Genomic DNA, 16,003 nt, shown 5'->3' on the forward strand with positions numbered 1-16,003 from the left:
CTTACCTACAATGAGTTGAAAAGATCTTTGCCTTTAATTATTGTTCTCTTCATATTCCTCCTGCAGGGTCCTGCTGGACCTCCTGGACCACCTGGTCCCCCAGGCCCACCTAGCGGTGGCTTTGACTTCAGCTTCCTGCCCCAACCTCCTCAGGAGAAAGCTCATGATGGTGGCCGCTACTATAGAGCTGATGATGCTAATGTAATGCGTGACCGTGACCTGGAAGTTGACACTACCCTCAAGAGCCTTTCTCTTCAGATTGAGAACATCCGTAGCCCTGAAGGAACCCGTAAGAACCCAGCCCGTAGTTGCCGTGACCTGAAGATGTGCCATGGAGAATGGAAGAGTGGTAAGTGCAAGAGAAGCCATATCTGAGCTTCTAGAACCATATTTGCTGCTATGAATGAACTTTGTATCTGAACGTGTTGCCTTCTGCTGTCAGAATTGCTGTTCTTTCTTCATGCACTGCTGATCTTTTTCTTGCATGCTTTCATTAACTAGTTATTCACAATATAGCTACTGATTCAGCAGGGATTGGGAAGATCCTATGAGCAGAATATTCAGAAATTTCACAGAAATATTAATTCTATTAAGAACGTTTTCTTTCTGCAGAATATGATCTGCATAAGTCTTAGGGAGGTTCTCTTTCCAAGTTACAACAAATTAACCACTGTTGCCTGTCCAATTTTTCCAACTTTTCAAAGAGAAGTAACTTAAGTTAGAAAGTTCTTTCTTCTTTCGATTAGTAATATTGAAAAGTGATGAAATGACTTTTCATCACTTACTTTTATTGCATATGGTAATGCTCCTGCTAATTATCCTTAGGCCTATTATTTTCATAGAGGCATATCTAAACATCATCACCACTACAACTATCAAAGCTTGCATATATTTTAGGAGATGGAAGACAGTTTTTGAGAACAAAGAACCTATAGCATGGGAAAATGCTACAGAAAAGAAGGAACAGAGAAGATAAGCTAATCAGTCCTCTTTAGAGGATGAAATAAATGAGAATTATGTCCCTTTCAAGATCATCGTCTGTCAAATTACTCATTTATTTTTTCCCCATAAATAGGCATGTATTGGATTGACCCCAACCAAGGCTGCAATCTGGATGCCATCCAAGTCTATTGTAATATGGAGACTGGTGAGAGCTGTGTCTACCCAACTCAGGCTACTATTGCACAAAAGAACTGGTATGTCAGCAACAACCCCAAGGAGAAGAAACACGTCTGGTTTGGAGAATCTATGACTGAAGGCTTCCAGGTGAGACAGGAAAGATTAAGAAATACATTGTTTCTGGGTGTTGTGGAGGGATTTCTACAGGAGATGAGGTAAATGCTATTTCACTTTTTCTTTTCTCTTGGTAGTTTGAATATGGTAGTGAGGGAGCCAACCCAGGTGATGTTGCCATCCAACTGACCTTCTTGCGCCTGATGTCCACTGAGGCTTCCCAGAACATCACCTACCACTGCAAGAACAGTATAGCTTACATGGATCAACAAACCGGAAACCTGAAGAAATCTCTGCTCCTCCAGGGCTCCAATGACATTGAGATGAGAGGAGAGGGCAACAGCCGTTTCACCTATTCAGTTATTGAGGATGGCTGCACGGTGAGTCTTCAAGTCTTTTAGATCAGGGTCCACAACCCCTAATCCATGAAGTGGCACCAGTCCATGGCATACCAGCAACTGAGCCATGCAAACAAAGGAAGGCCCATCCGTGGGATGCAGGCAGCATGCAAAACCACACCCTCTCCAATCAGTGGAAAAATCTTTCTCCTCAGAACCAGTCCCTGGTCCCCAAAAGGTTAGGGGGCCCTGCTTTAGATTGGGCAGCTGGCTTGCAGTATAACACAGGGGCATCATCTGTTTTAAAAATTGTCCTAGACTCAGGCAGAAATATTTGAATATGTTATATACTGCTGTATGTGTGGGAAGGCCATTCTTTTTTCTCTCTCTGCATCAAAACTTTTCTATGTTCTGAATCTGGGATTAATACCAGGAAGATCTTAAAATTTAAAGCACAGTAAATATGTAGCAACCAAGTCAAAGACCGGAAAATAATGATTCTCTTCTGAATAAGAAATGAAGGTTGATTTGCCAATCCAATTAATTCAGTCAGTATAAAGAAATATATCTCTGTACCCATTAGTTTGAATACCTGAGTAAGAGAAAAATTAGTCCATTCAGTATTGGAGGCCCATGAACCATTTTCTGCAGAGGAATGTTGTTTCTTGATATAATAGTAGCACTTTTAATGTTCTAGTAGTTTCTAGTGTTGGGTTCAGGTTGAGGATCATAATCTTATGATTTGCAAGATAATTTTTAAAAAGACAGTTTGGTCTAGTAATTAAGGCATCAGGCTAGAAACCAGGAGATTGTGAGTTTTTCATTCCACCTTAGGCATGAAAGCCAACTGGGTGACTTTAGGCCAGTCACTGTCTTTCCACCCAACACACCTCACAGGATTGTTATGGTGGGGAAAATAAGAGGAGGAAGGAGTATTGAGTATGTTTGCCGCCTTGGGTTATTTATATTTAAATAATAACTATGCAATAAATAAATAAAGATCTGTTCTACCTTTAGATCTTTGCAGAATAGCAAAATGTCCATTCTTGTAGTTAAGTCTTGACTAAGATTCTTAGGGGTGGAAGCTGCTGTGCACTTGAAAGTTAAGAAATAGAATAAGAGGTGAAGGCTTGATGGATTTAAATTTCAAAGCTCTAGTTGTTTTCAGGCTGAGGAATGGGGTATCAGGATTAAAGAGCACAGATCTCTGTTGATTGCCTTATATAGCATATATAGCATTTGTGATTTCATACCATTTTCATTTCCTTTACAGAGTCACACCAACACTTGGGGAAAGACAGTCATTGAATACAAGACAACAAAAACTTCCCGGTTGCCCATCATTGATGTGGCTCCAATGGACATTGGTGCTCCAGACCAGGAATTCGGCTTTGATATTGGACCAGTCTGCTACTTGTAAACCCCAAAGGAAACCTGACAGTTTTAAAAATAAAATAAAAAACAGCCAAAAAAGAAGGAAATTTCACATGGACTTGAATTTGTGTCTTTTTCTATCCATCATCTCTAAAACTATTTTCGTTTCCGTTAAAAAAAAACCAAAAAAAGCATTAAACCAAAAAAAATAAAAATAAATGACTTTTGAAAAATAATTAAGGAAATGCATCCACTTGCTTGACTTTTTTTTTTTTAATTAGAAACACCGAAGACAGAATGGCTTGATTTTACCTTCTTCATTTTTAAAATCATGTAATATCTTGGGATCACAATTTGCACATTCCAAATACCATACAAAATGATAAAAATCAGTACCAACTAATGAACACCTGAATATTAACTACAGTTCTTGGGGTGAGAAAAAAATCTGTTGCTTCCAAAGCAACAAAAAAGCAATGCTAAACTAGTCTTACAGCCTGCCCATAACATCCTCCTAATTATTGTAAACTTACCCTTTAACCTGGAAGTGAAAAAAGACCCCAAAATTTCCTTATAGGCCATCTTTCTCTGCTGGCAATTTTACATTTTTTATTTGTTTTTATACAGAGCAATACCACAGAAAAGATTATTATTTCAGCCATTGTAAGTGTATTTTTTTTCTGTTTTGTTCAGCCGGCAATAGAAAGGAGTTTAATTACTTCTAAATATAGGTGTGGCAGTGAATGATTTTCAACACAAATACAAATTTGGACAAGTGTTAACAACTAATAATACTGATATACCTGCAAAGCTGGTTAGAGGTTATTTTTTTAAAAAAGCAGAACACATGGAGAAAATAGGTTAAGAGCTACAAATATGTTGTCGGTGAACAAGGGAAGAAAAATAAATGGCTAATACAGAAAGCAGAGAAATTGCAATGTTAAATGTATGTTATTGTTGTAATGGACAGCTACCTCACAATTGTGATTTCCAAGTTCTTTGCGGTAATTTTGGAGTTTTTTTTTCAATGCCATCACCAGGCTGAGGGGGACAGGGAACAAAGCAGGGTTCCAAGTTTAGCAAAAGGTGCTAACTGTGTCTCTTTATTTTATTTTATTCTTTTAGTCTGCTATGTTAATAATGTTCAGGTCCCATGGAATTATTTTTGAAGTGGTGAAACTTAAAACAACTTTTGCTCCAAGCAAACTCTGTTGCTAAGAGCAGCCTGTTTGGTGCTATAGAAATGGAAGTATTAGAAGGGGTGGGTGGGAAATAGAATTAGTGTCTTGCTGCCCAAAGATACTTGTGAATTTTCAAACGGTGCTAATTTTCTTAACAAGCAAAAAGAAACCAGGATGACAAAAATAATAATAATAATAATTAGACATTGCTGCAAGGGATCAAGGTCTGAAAATTTTCTGTTGTTCTCTTGTAAAGCAGGTGGATTCCTTTTTGGCTTGCCCTTTTTCCCTCCATCCGGGTCTTCTCCATCACCATCACTCTTTCTTTCCCTCCCTCCCTTCTTTTTTTTACCCTGCTAGCAAATTCTTGTGCTGAGTCATCTTGCTCCTTAATGGTCTTCATTCATTGCTAAAAAAACCACAACCTTTTCCTTTCTTCTACCTCTTCTTTGCTCTCAACTTTTGTCACCTTAACTCTTCTTCTTTTTTCCCCTGTGGGTTCAAGTTCAAGCAAATCCATTCTTCTCTGTAACAAGAGGCAGATGTTCTAGGGAGTATGACCGACCGAAGATTCTGTACCTATTTTGTATATGTATAATAATTTGAGATGTTTTTAATTATTTTGACTGCTGAAATAAAGCATGTGAAATGATCCAAATATACCAGTTGTTCTTCAGACTTTTCTGTCATGCAAGACCAGGAGGTACCACTCCTGGTGGTTGGGGTGCTGGCTGATGGGAGGGATTGGGACCATAATTTATATACATTTTGGAAATGTCCACACTTGCAAGCATAACAGCCTTTAAATAAGGCTATCAGATCCTTCAAGTAATCACCCAGATATTTTTCAGCTCAGATCTAGTAGTCTTACCACTGAAGACATCAACCCTGCCTTCTTAGAAGGAATCATGAGACTAGATTTGTAAGGACGCTGATAAATTTTCACTAGAGGTCCTTCCTTTCTATGTATCTCAGTAGAAGAAACCACAACAATTTTAAAAAAAAATATTATTCTTAAAAATATATAACTCTAGCCAGAGAAAATGAGTCCAAAAAAGCTTAATAGTTTTTCTTTATCATTATTCCTTTTGCTATTGTTTCTCACTTTGCTTGCTTTGACCTACTTCTCCTTATATGCCAACTATTCTTTCCCCTGCTATTCCCCTATAGTGACATCTATATTTTTTCACTATTTCTCTCACCCTACAGCACCACCATGGAGCTTGCCTTTTTCTTTTCTTTTTTTAACCGGCTGAAGTTAAAATCACAAATATTAAACAAAATGGCCCCTTCGTGGATTTCTCTTGGCTCCTTCCCCCAAATAAAAATTCATTTAGTATGTGGGCATCTCTCCACTTCTTGGGGCCTAACAGGGTATTGGAAATGAACCGTTCATTTCTCCCCTTCTATGTATCGCAGAAGGTATTTTTCACCAACATTTCATTTTAGCTTTGTCATTTTCTGTCTCTCTGGACTTTCTCTTATTTTATCATAAAGTCTTCCCCATCACCATCACTCCGTCTCCCAACCCTCCTCTCTCTCTCATTCATTCTTTCTCTTTTTAAATCATAAAAGCTGAAAGGTTTGTTGGGGAAGGGGAACCCCAAATGGGTAAGATATTATTGGATTATAACCACAGAAAAGTAAAGTGGCAGGACAAAGGATCAATGGGTGCAAGATTAGGAGAAACAAAGTAGTAGACTTACCAAAATGTTTGGATGGTACTCACATGATCCTAAAAATAAATCCAAGAACTGATACTTTTCTTCCCTGGATCCTGCCACATGGAATTTGTAGTCAGTCTTTGCAGATTCCACAGCCTCCTTTCTTTTCCTCCAGCTTCAATGAGATACATATCCTTGCTTCAACACAAATTTCCGTAGCTTTTTCTTTATCTCTTCTTCTTCATGTTCTCCTAGGATATTCATTCCCATCCTCACCTTTCTCTCCATTTATGCCCTCTATTTATGATTTTCTTATGATGTTCTTTTCCCTTCTTACAAGTTCTGTTATAGCTCTTTTGGCTTCTCTGAGAACTTTGCAAATGGAGTTGAGCTTTCCTTCTACTTGCTTACCTGATATTCTGAGCATAAAAAAAATCTTCCCCATCCAATGGGGCATCCTCTTCCCCCCACCTGCCCAGAAAGCTGAACAAAGTTCAATAGCCCTCATTCAGAAGCTAGCAAGGAGTGGGTTTCTTTGTATGAAAGGCTGCTTTATAAACAGAAGCTGGAGACATCACACATAGCAAATATTTTGCCCTACCAAAAGAAGCCAGATAGAGAAATGCACGGCCTCCAAAACTCATGAATATTGAGCTTATAACACACACAACGAAGAGAGAGAGAGAGAGAGAGAGTTCTGCATTTAGATCAAGGCTCAAATGCAAGACATAAAACAATTGTTTCAATAACTTTTCCCTCTGATGCTGCCAACATCTCTCTTTCTTCAGGCTTCTCAGTCTTTTGTTCAAGCCATTCCATAGTGATATATCGAGCAAAACTTCATCTTGTCTCTTCTATTGCCATTTGATCTCTCATCCTACTGTTGTCACACTTCTATTATTCTGGATCTCCCCCCACCCAGTTTCTCAGTAATGGACCCTTTATTCCTTTTAGCATTCAAGATGAATCTGACTAGAAGTAGCCCATCATAGAACATCCATTACCGAAGGAACTCAGTTCTGATAAATAAAGCTTCCCTGACCTGTAAGGGTGATACAGATTCTCTAAACAAGCTAAATAATGTTTTTTGGATGGTTAGAGGCCACATACAACGTTCCAACAAGGCAGGCTTTTCCCCGTCCCTGATGAGTAGGTGCTCAGGTTTGATCCAACTGCAGGTCCTGCAGAAAGTCAATACTCAAAAAGTTTCTGGTCCTGGTAATGTAATTCTCTCCTTCGGTTAGACGTTCGAACTGCCAACCCGCACCGCAGGGAGACGGAACCGACGCGGTGGTTCCATCCCAGGCGCCTGATGGACCCAGAGAGGTTTTTGACGGAGCTTGGGCCACTTCCTGAGGACCTAGCCCACGACTCGGCTGAAGAACTCGTCGCTGCCTGGGAAAGGGCGGCGGCAGGGGCCTTGGACCGCGTGATGCCTTTGCAGCCTCTGACCCGGTGCCGATCTTGACCGGCTCCTTGGTATTCCGAGGAGTTGAGAGAGATGAAGTGCCGGAAAAGACGCCTAGAGAGTAATTGGAGGGCCACCATTCTGAACCTGATCGAACACTAGTAAGGTCTCATATTCAGACCTATCTAGTGGCGATAAGAGTGGCGAAGCATGAGTATTTCTCCGCTCTTATTGCGTCGGCAGATAACCGCCCAGCAACCTGGTTTAGAGTAACCTGCTCCCTTCTTACTCAGGGAGCTAGGGAAGACCCCTTGCAAGGTCGTGCTGAGGACTTTGGACAATATCTGCATGATAAAATTGCTCAGATTCGGGATGGGCTGGACACAGATTGGGTAGTCTCAGATGGGATGATGGAGGCGGTTCTTGAGGCTGTCATCTGGGAGGAGTTTGACACTGTGGCTCCTGAGGACATGGACAGGATACTGAGAATGCAACAACATGTTTATTGGACCCGTGTCCCTCCTGGCTGGTACTGGCCACATAGGAGGTTACACGAGCTGGCTCCAGGGAATTGTTAACGCTTCTCTGAGGGAGGGTGTCTTCCCTACAGCCTTGAAAGAGGCTGTGGTGAGACCCCTCCTCAAGAAGCCCTCCCTGGATCCAGCTGTTTTATCGAACTACCGTCCAGTCTCCAACCTTTGTTTTGTGGCGAAGGTTGTTGAGAGTGTGATAGCGCATCAGCTCCCTCAGTACCTGGATGAAATTGTCTATCTGGACCCGTTCCAGTCTGGCTTCCGGCCCGAGTACAGCACTGAGACGGCATTGGTCACATTGATGGATGATCTCTGGAGGGCCCAGGACAGAGGTTGTTCCTCTCCCCTGGTCCTATTAGATCTCTCAGCAGCTTTTGATACCATCGACCATGGTATCTTGCTGCGGCGGCTGGAGGGGCTAGGAGTGGGGGGCACCGTTTTTCGGTGGTTCTCCTCCTTCCTCTCTGACCGGTGTTGGCAGGGGGGTGTTGGCAGGGGGGCAGAGATCGACTGCGAGGCGCCTCTTGTGTGGGGTGCCCCAGGGGTCAGTTCTCTCGCCTCTCCTGTTCAACATCTATATGAAGCCGCTGGGCGAGATCATCCATGATTTTGGGGTGCGGTGTCATCTGTACGCTGATGATACGCAGCTGTACATTTCCACCCCTAACCACCCCAGTGAAGCCGTTGAGGTGATGTCCCATTATCTGGAGGCCATGCAGGTCTGGATGGGGAAAAACAGGCTCCAACTCAACCCCGCCAAGACTGAGTGGCTGTGGATGCCGGCATCCCGGTATAATCAGCTGAGGCCATCACTGTCTGTGGGGGACGAGGCATTGGCCCCCACAGAGAACGTCTGCAATCTGGGCATCCTTCTGGATGCACGACTGTCATTGGAAGAGCATTTGACGGCCGTCGCCAGAGGAGCTTTGATACGCCAGTTGCGTCCCTTCTTACACCGGGATTCCTTGTGCACAGTCACTCATGCCCTCGTCACGTCCCATCTGGACTACTGCAATGCTCTCTACATGGGGCTTCCCTTGAAGAGCACCCGAAGGCTCCAACTGGTTCAGAATGCAGCCGCGCAGGTGATAGAGGGAGCGAATCGTTGCTCCATATAACACCTCTCCTGCGCAGGCTGCACTGGCTTCCGGTGGTCTTTCGGGTGCAAATCAAGGTGTTAGTTACCACCTTTAAAGCGCTCCATAGCATAGGACCGAGTTACTTACGGGACCGCCTGCTGCTACCGGCAACCTCCCATTGACCAGTGCACTCCCATAGGGAGGGTCTCCTCGGGGTGCCGTCGGTCAGTCAATGTCGGCTGGCGGTGCCTTCTCTGTGAGGGCACCAACCCTCTGGAACAAGCTACCATCAGGTATCTGCCAACCCCCTGATCTTCGGACCTTTCGACGCGAGCTGAAAACATTTCTTTTCCATCGTGCAGGACTGGCCTAATGGGGTTTTAATAATGGGGTTCTATTGGGTTTAAGTCTTCAACCAACTTTAAATTTTCCTTTTAAACTGGTTTTAAAAATTGTACTAATTGTTTTTACTTTGGCTGTAAACCGCCCTGAGTCCTTTGGGAGAAGGGCGGTATAGAAATTGAAACAATAAATAAATAAATAAATAAATAAATAAATAAATAAATAAATAAATAAATAAATAAATAAATAAATAAATAAATAAATAAATATCCCTGGACAGGTACTTAATGAGTATGCTGACCAGCTGGCTACTGTTCTCACAGAAATCTTCAATCTCTTGTTGCATCAAGCCATGGTCCCATCATGTTTTAAAACTGCAATTATTGCGTCAGTGCCCCCAAAAGCTATTATTGATTCTATTTTATTCTAAGATTCTATTATCACATGCCTTAATGATTACTGTCCAATTGCAGTTACTTCCATTAGGATGAAGTGTTTTGAGAAACTGGTAAAGGACTATATGGTTTCATATCTTCCCCCTACATTTGACTCTTTGTAGTTTGCCTATAAGAAGAACCGTTCTATAGATGCACTTTTCTGTGTGCTTCATCTTAGCTTGGCATACCTGGAGGAGAAGAATACTCATGTGCGAACGCTGATGTTGATTTTAGTTTGGCTTTCAACACAATAATTCCTCAGCATTTGGTGAACAAACTGGGCTTATTAGGTTTTAATGCTCCTTTGAATACTGGATTTCCTTATTGATAGGCTCCAGTTTTTATGAGCTGGAAGAAACGTTTCCAACTCCACAGGACTGTGTCTTGAGTTCGCTATTGTTCACCTTGATGACTTACGATTGCTGTGCCAAATTTGCTTCAAATCATATTGTGAATTATGTGGATGACCCAGTAGTAGTGGGGTGAAAGCTCGGGTAGACTGGTGCAATAAAAGTAATCTGATTCTAAATTTTAATAAAACAAAAGTGTCAGTTTTGGAAGACAATTTTCTTTTTTGCTTCTTAACTTAACTGCCACATATTTTAGCTGGGGAAGTTGGGAGGGGGTTGTTCTTGGAGCGGTAGAAAATTAGTCATAACAACATTCCACATTCAAGGACATCCTGCATCTGATGGAGATTGCCTGAAGATTATATCCAATTGAGTGTGAAGAGTTGATTGGACAATGTGATGAATTTGTGGGTGTGGGGCAGGGCTGTGAACTGTCAACTGGGTGTGGAAAACCTGGAAGCTTTCAGATTCCGGGTTTTCCCAGCTGTACCAATATGACATCTCTAATAAATTGGAACTTTGAGGAACCTCAAGCCTCACAGCTTTATTTCGTTGTGGGTGTTCCTTGGAACCCTGACAAAAAGAGGTCATTGTAGATTTTAGAAAGAGCTGGCATAATCATATTCCACTTAGTATCAAGGATGAAGCTGTAGAGGTGGTCAACAATTCAAACTGGTCTCTCCACACATCATCCTTAGTGAAGTGTGCAAACCAGCGCCTACATTTCTTGTGTTGCTGAGGAGAGCATATCTTTCTCCTTCTGTCCTTGCCACTTTTTACAGAGGCACGATTGAAAGAGTTTTAACAAACTGCATAACTGTTTAGTTTGGTGGCTGCAATTCCTGAGATAGAAAGTCCATAAGGACAGCCAAGAAGATTATAGGAAACTATAATTAGCATTGTGAGAGACCCCACACACCCATTTTACAGTCTGTTTCTGTTGCTTCCTTCTGGGGGAAGGTTTCAAAATATTTCTAGGAGAACTACCAGATTCTGTAACAGTTATGTTCCCTATGCCATCTGCCTGGTAAACTTCTTTTTTCTCGCCATGTACATATATACATCAAAACTAGACTGTGTAATTTAATATATGTGGACATATGCATAATTTTGTATTCATTCATTCATTAAGAATTCCCACTCCAGCAGAAATCATGGGAAAATATATTTTTCTCTGTGGGGGCTCCTACCCTCTGGAACGAACTTCCCCCTGGATTACGCCAACTGCCTGACCTTCGGACCTTCCGCCGTGAGCTCAAGACCTATTTATTCATCCGTGCGGGACTGGCTTCGTGATTTTTAAATTTTATAATTTTATATTTTTAGAGAGTTTAATTTTAATAGGATATTGTTTTATATCTCAGCCCATATATAATAAGTTTTTTAATTGTTGTTTTAATTGTATATTGTTCTATTTTTTATTATGACTGTGAACCGCCCTGAGTCCTTCAGGAGAAGGGCGGTATAAAAATCTAATAAATAAAATAAATAAAATAATTCATTCATTCATTCGGTCATGTTTTTGTAGTGTGTATTGGAGGTGGTGACCCTTTAAGAGTTGTATGCAATGAAATTTCATTTTAATGTATGCTGATTAGTGTAAATTTAAAGTGACAATAAAGTTATTATTCTATTATTTTTTTAAAAAAAGCTGAAGTCAAATCTTCCAATGATGCTATGTTGACATTTTTTTCTTCAGTTTTTCCAGACATTCTTTTCAATTTGATGGATACTTTTTAAAAGGAGAAGAGCATTTCAATAAGATTCTAATAGGTAGGGCAGGAAGTACTTACATTTAGTCCTCTTCCAATGTGAAGTCTTCTTTTATCCCAGTGAAACTGCCAGGGCCCATTCACATTCATCTCAGCTCCTGCTCCAGAGTAAAGGCTGGCAAGGCCATTCTCCTGGAGATGCAGGTACTCAGCTTCCCTTTCACAGGAACTCTCAGCTTCACATTTCCTGGCTTGTTAAATTTTCCTCATCCATCTAAAGTCCAAGCATTATAATGTTTTGATTTTTTTCTCCTTATGAATTGATGGCTCCTTCCCCCTACAGTTATCGACCCTCTCCCCTCCCAGCTTCATTTATTGCAAAATAAAACACAACAAGGAAACATGGTAAAAGACAAAGTATGGGTGTCAGCTTTGGAAGCCATATTAACATCAGAAGCTTCCGGACTTCCGGCAGGGATCTCATCGTAGAGCAGGGCAAGGGAACAGATCTCTATCCCTAAACCCTGAAAAATCTTCACTAAGAGTCCATTTTTAGGGCACTATCGATCTTGGAGGGATTGATAAACTAAAGAGGAAGCTCTGTAGGCGCAGGGGATGGAAAACAACCACCCAAGTAGTCAGGAGCAGCACTCTTAAAACTGATGGAGAGAAGTCAGTCTTTATGACCGGCCTGGAGCGATAAATACTGCACAAGTGGGAAGCAAAGAGTGAAAAGCAACACTCTTGTGTTTGACAGAGGAAAAACCCCAGAAGAAGATTAGAGGCATGTGATAAAGAGAAGGCGCAGAAGAAAAAAATGGCAGAGAAAGAGTGACACAGCATGTCTGGGAAGGCGGCTAAAATGGAGTAAACTGCAGACCAGAGTGATAAAAGAGACTGAGAACAGCGCACAGCAGTTTGGGGCCCAGACTGAAATCCACAAACTCCAACGACTGGTGAGTGAGAGACTTAAAGAAAAATGAGCTAAGATAAATAAAAGGAGATGAAGAGAATTTGAAAACATAAATAAGGACTGATTAGAACTAAAGATTTAAATTTGAACCGGAAAATAGAGACTAAAAATATTGGCTAATGAAATATAATTTGACAAGACAAACGATTTGTGAAATTTGAACTTTGATGGACAAATACTTCTGTAAAATGGAATAGTGGATTGATTGGACTTATAGAAAAGGAGGGAAAAATAAAAAGAGGAGAAGAAGTAGAAGAAGAAATAAGAGGAGATGTCTGGTGGAATTGTGGATATATTAAAAGCTGAGTTTGAAGAGGAAATTGGAAATAAGACTGATGTAACATTGCAACACCTTGGATTAAAAAAAAAAGGGGGGTATAAACCAAACGGAACTGAATGAATTATTGAACTGAATTAAATTGATTATTGGATTAACTGGAACAATACTGGATTTACACTGACAACTTTATATATTTATATTAAGGTTGAGTAAAGAAATATTGTTAAAATTAATCTAAGAAATTAAGAGGAACATTAAAAAATATAGAATCGTATAAATATATGTATTACATAGGATGATTAAGAATTATACATATAAATATAATATACATAAGAAAGTGTTACAAGTGTGGGAGAAGAAAGGGGAAAACTGCATAAAGAATAGAGATACAAAGATTGTAAAAATAAGATATGTTTGTGTATTTAAATATAGAATATCCTGTGTGAAAAATACCTTAAAAAGAGAACACCTAGATATACCTTCTCATATGAGAAGGTGGGAGAACTTGGTCCAAATGATAAACATGGCAACTAAAGTAGGTAAAAAAATAGCGACAATTCCTTCACCTACTACAGCTTCACCTATGACCGCACATGGCAAAGATAAATCTGATCTGGCAATGAACATGCAAAGCATGCAAGTAACGTTACAAACATTACAGGAAATAATGAATAAAACTCAAGAAGCAATAGCCAACAACCATGAAGAAACAAAAACGCTACACAAAGAATTAAAGACAAATTGGTGAAATGAAGGAGGAAATTAAAAACATCAAAGATAAAATTAATGATATTCAACAAGTAATGCTAGAAAATGAACAAAGATTTCAAAAAGTGGAATCTAAAATAGAGCAAGTTGACAATAAAATAGAAAAGATGGAGCAGAAAGCCCTACAAGTAAATAGAGAGTTAAGCGAATCAATTGCGCATCTGGAAATGGAAAAAGCTTCATTATTTTAAGATTTCAAAAGTGGAATCTAAAATAGAGCAAGTTGACAATAAAATAGAAAAGATGGAGCAGAAAGCCCTACAAGTAAATAGAGAGTTAAGCGAATCAATTGCGCATCTGGAAATGGAAAAAGCTTCATTATTTTAAAGATTCCAAAATATTCCAGAAGAAAAGGATGAAGACTTGGGAGAGAAAATGGCAGAGATGCTATCAGAAGTCATAGGAAAAGACAAACTAGAAATAAGAAGAGAATTGGACCAAGTTTACCGAGTATACACAAAATATGCAAGAAGGCATAGAAAGGCAAGAGAGATATATATAAGATTTATTAAGAGAGCAATGAGAGATGAAATATACAAACAAACAAGACAGGAACCTATAATATACAAAGGTAGAATAAGAGACCAGAGACAACAATACCAATTTCTCACAACACAATTAATAAGGTCAGGTTTAGATGGTTAATACCGGAAGGCATTACGCAGCAGGCAAAAAAATATAAGGTAGACACAATTGAAAAAGCACAGGAGTTTTTTGAACAACACTTTGCACAGGAAGAAGAACAGGAAAGTGAGGAGGAACTTGAGAGCAGAAGTCAAGACGAAGAGATACTAGTGGAAATAGAACAAGAAAGAGAAACTCAAAAGAGACAAGAAAAAGAAAAAGAGTGGATAGAAAGAGAAGGAGAAGGAGGAAGGCGAGTAAGAGAGACAAGAAACACAAAAAAAAGATAGAACAAATAAAAAAGGGAGAGGCAAATAAGGTGTCTTTAGTAAACATTAATGGTTTAAAAATGTCAAGAAAGAGAGCTCAAACCCTCAACAAATTAAAAAAAATAGAAACAGATGTGATATGGTTACAGGAGGTCCACATCAAAAAGGATTACAGAAAATTGCTAGAAAACATAAAATTAGGGAATTGGCTAGAGACTAAAAATATTAGATGATGGAAAAAGGCAAAAAGTTTATATATGAATGTATATGAAAGAAAATGAATAGTCAGAAGGATAGATAAGATAGAAGATAAAAAGAAACAAGAGAGAATGGGACAAAAAAAGTTTAATTTAAATGAAATGAAAGTGGGAACAAGGATGAGAGGAATAAGGAAACAAAGCTGATGAAAAGAAGGAACATAGTTTCTATGTTAATATATGCTATGTATTGTTATTCCTTTTTGTCATATGTTTTATGTCAATGTATGTTATGTATTGCTGTTCTTTTTTGTTAAAAAATAAATATATATTGGGGAAAAAATAAATAACACCGGAAGCTTCCACGCTGCTACGTTCTTGTGCTTGGGAAACTAGGTGGGGGGATGTAGTAGTGGGAATTAGCTAGACATAATAGCATTCTTCTTTTCGGTCAAGGTCATGGTATGCCTGCATCTGGAGGATGTGGAGTGGTTGAATGGTGTCTCAAGTTGGGAAGGATTGTGATTGGACAATGTAGTAGACTGATGGATGTAAGGGCTGGATTTGGGGTTTTGATTTACTGAGGGAAACCCAGAACTCTCAGATTCAGGTTCTCCCAGATGTGCCAATATACCTACTCTAATAAATGGGAACTTTGAGAAAATGCCTGTCTCGGAGTTTTAATTGGGGTTGGGTTCTTCTGGAATGCTGACATTTGGGTCCAGTGCCTGTGGACGCCAGCACCATCTGCTCCACTTTTTTCAGGATCACCATGGGCCCAATATGCCCCAACGATCCTGGCACAGCAGTCTGATCCAGCAGCCGGCTGGAGCACCCTCCCCCATCGCAGCTCAACAACTAGTGCAGCAGCCAGCCCCTGTCCCACTGCAATCCAGCAGCCAGCAGCAGTGCTGCCACAGATTCCAGCTCAGCCACTAATGTTCACTACACCGCATGCCGCAGCACCCCAACAGGTCCCTGCCCCACCACCCACCACAGTGCATCAGCAGGTCCCTACCCCACCAGTCACCATGGCAATTCTACCAGCAAGGCCACCACCACCCCAATTTAGAGCAACATTTGATGGTAAGCCTACCAAACTGGCTTACTTCCTCAGCTGAATCTGGACTCATATAGATCAGTATGGAGAACAATACGAAACAGATCACGATTAAGTATCTGCAATTACAGATGGGCTGAATGAAGGAGTCACTTATGACTGGATAGCCCAGCTACACTAT

At 40.3% G+C, this 16,003-nt stretch overlaps 1 protein-coding gene across 2 annotated transcripts in view; it reads left to right on the forward strand.

Annotated features, from left to right (window-relative positions):
• COL1A1 (collagen type I alpha 1 chain) overlaps positions 1–4,788 on the forward strand; it is a 39,618-nt gene extending 34,830 nt beyond the window's left edge. For both annotated transcript variants that reach the window (XM_058181425.1, XM_058181426.1), the window contains 4 exons: positions 67–349; positions 1,076–1,266; positions 1,371–1,613; positions 2,845–4,788. In XM_058181425.1, the coding sequence (XP_058037408.1) occupies positions 67–349; positions 1,076–1,266; positions 1,371–1,613; positions 2,845–2,991 (864 nt within the window). In that variant the 3' untranslated portion in view covers positions 2,992–4,788. The remainder of the gene's footprint in view (positions 1–66; positions 350–1,075; positions 1,267–1,370; positions 1,614–2,844) is intronic.
• The last annotated feature ends 11,215 nt before the right edge of the window (positions 4,789–16,003 follow it).

This window comes from Ahaetulla prasina, chromosome 4, assembly GCF_028640845.1.
Source record: "Ahaetulla prasina isolate Xishuangbanna chromosome 4, ASM2864084v1, whole genome shotgun sequence".
Taxonomy (NCBI): Eukaryota; Metazoa; Chordata; class Lepidosauria; order Squamata; family Colubridae; genus Ahaetulla; species Ahaetulla prasina.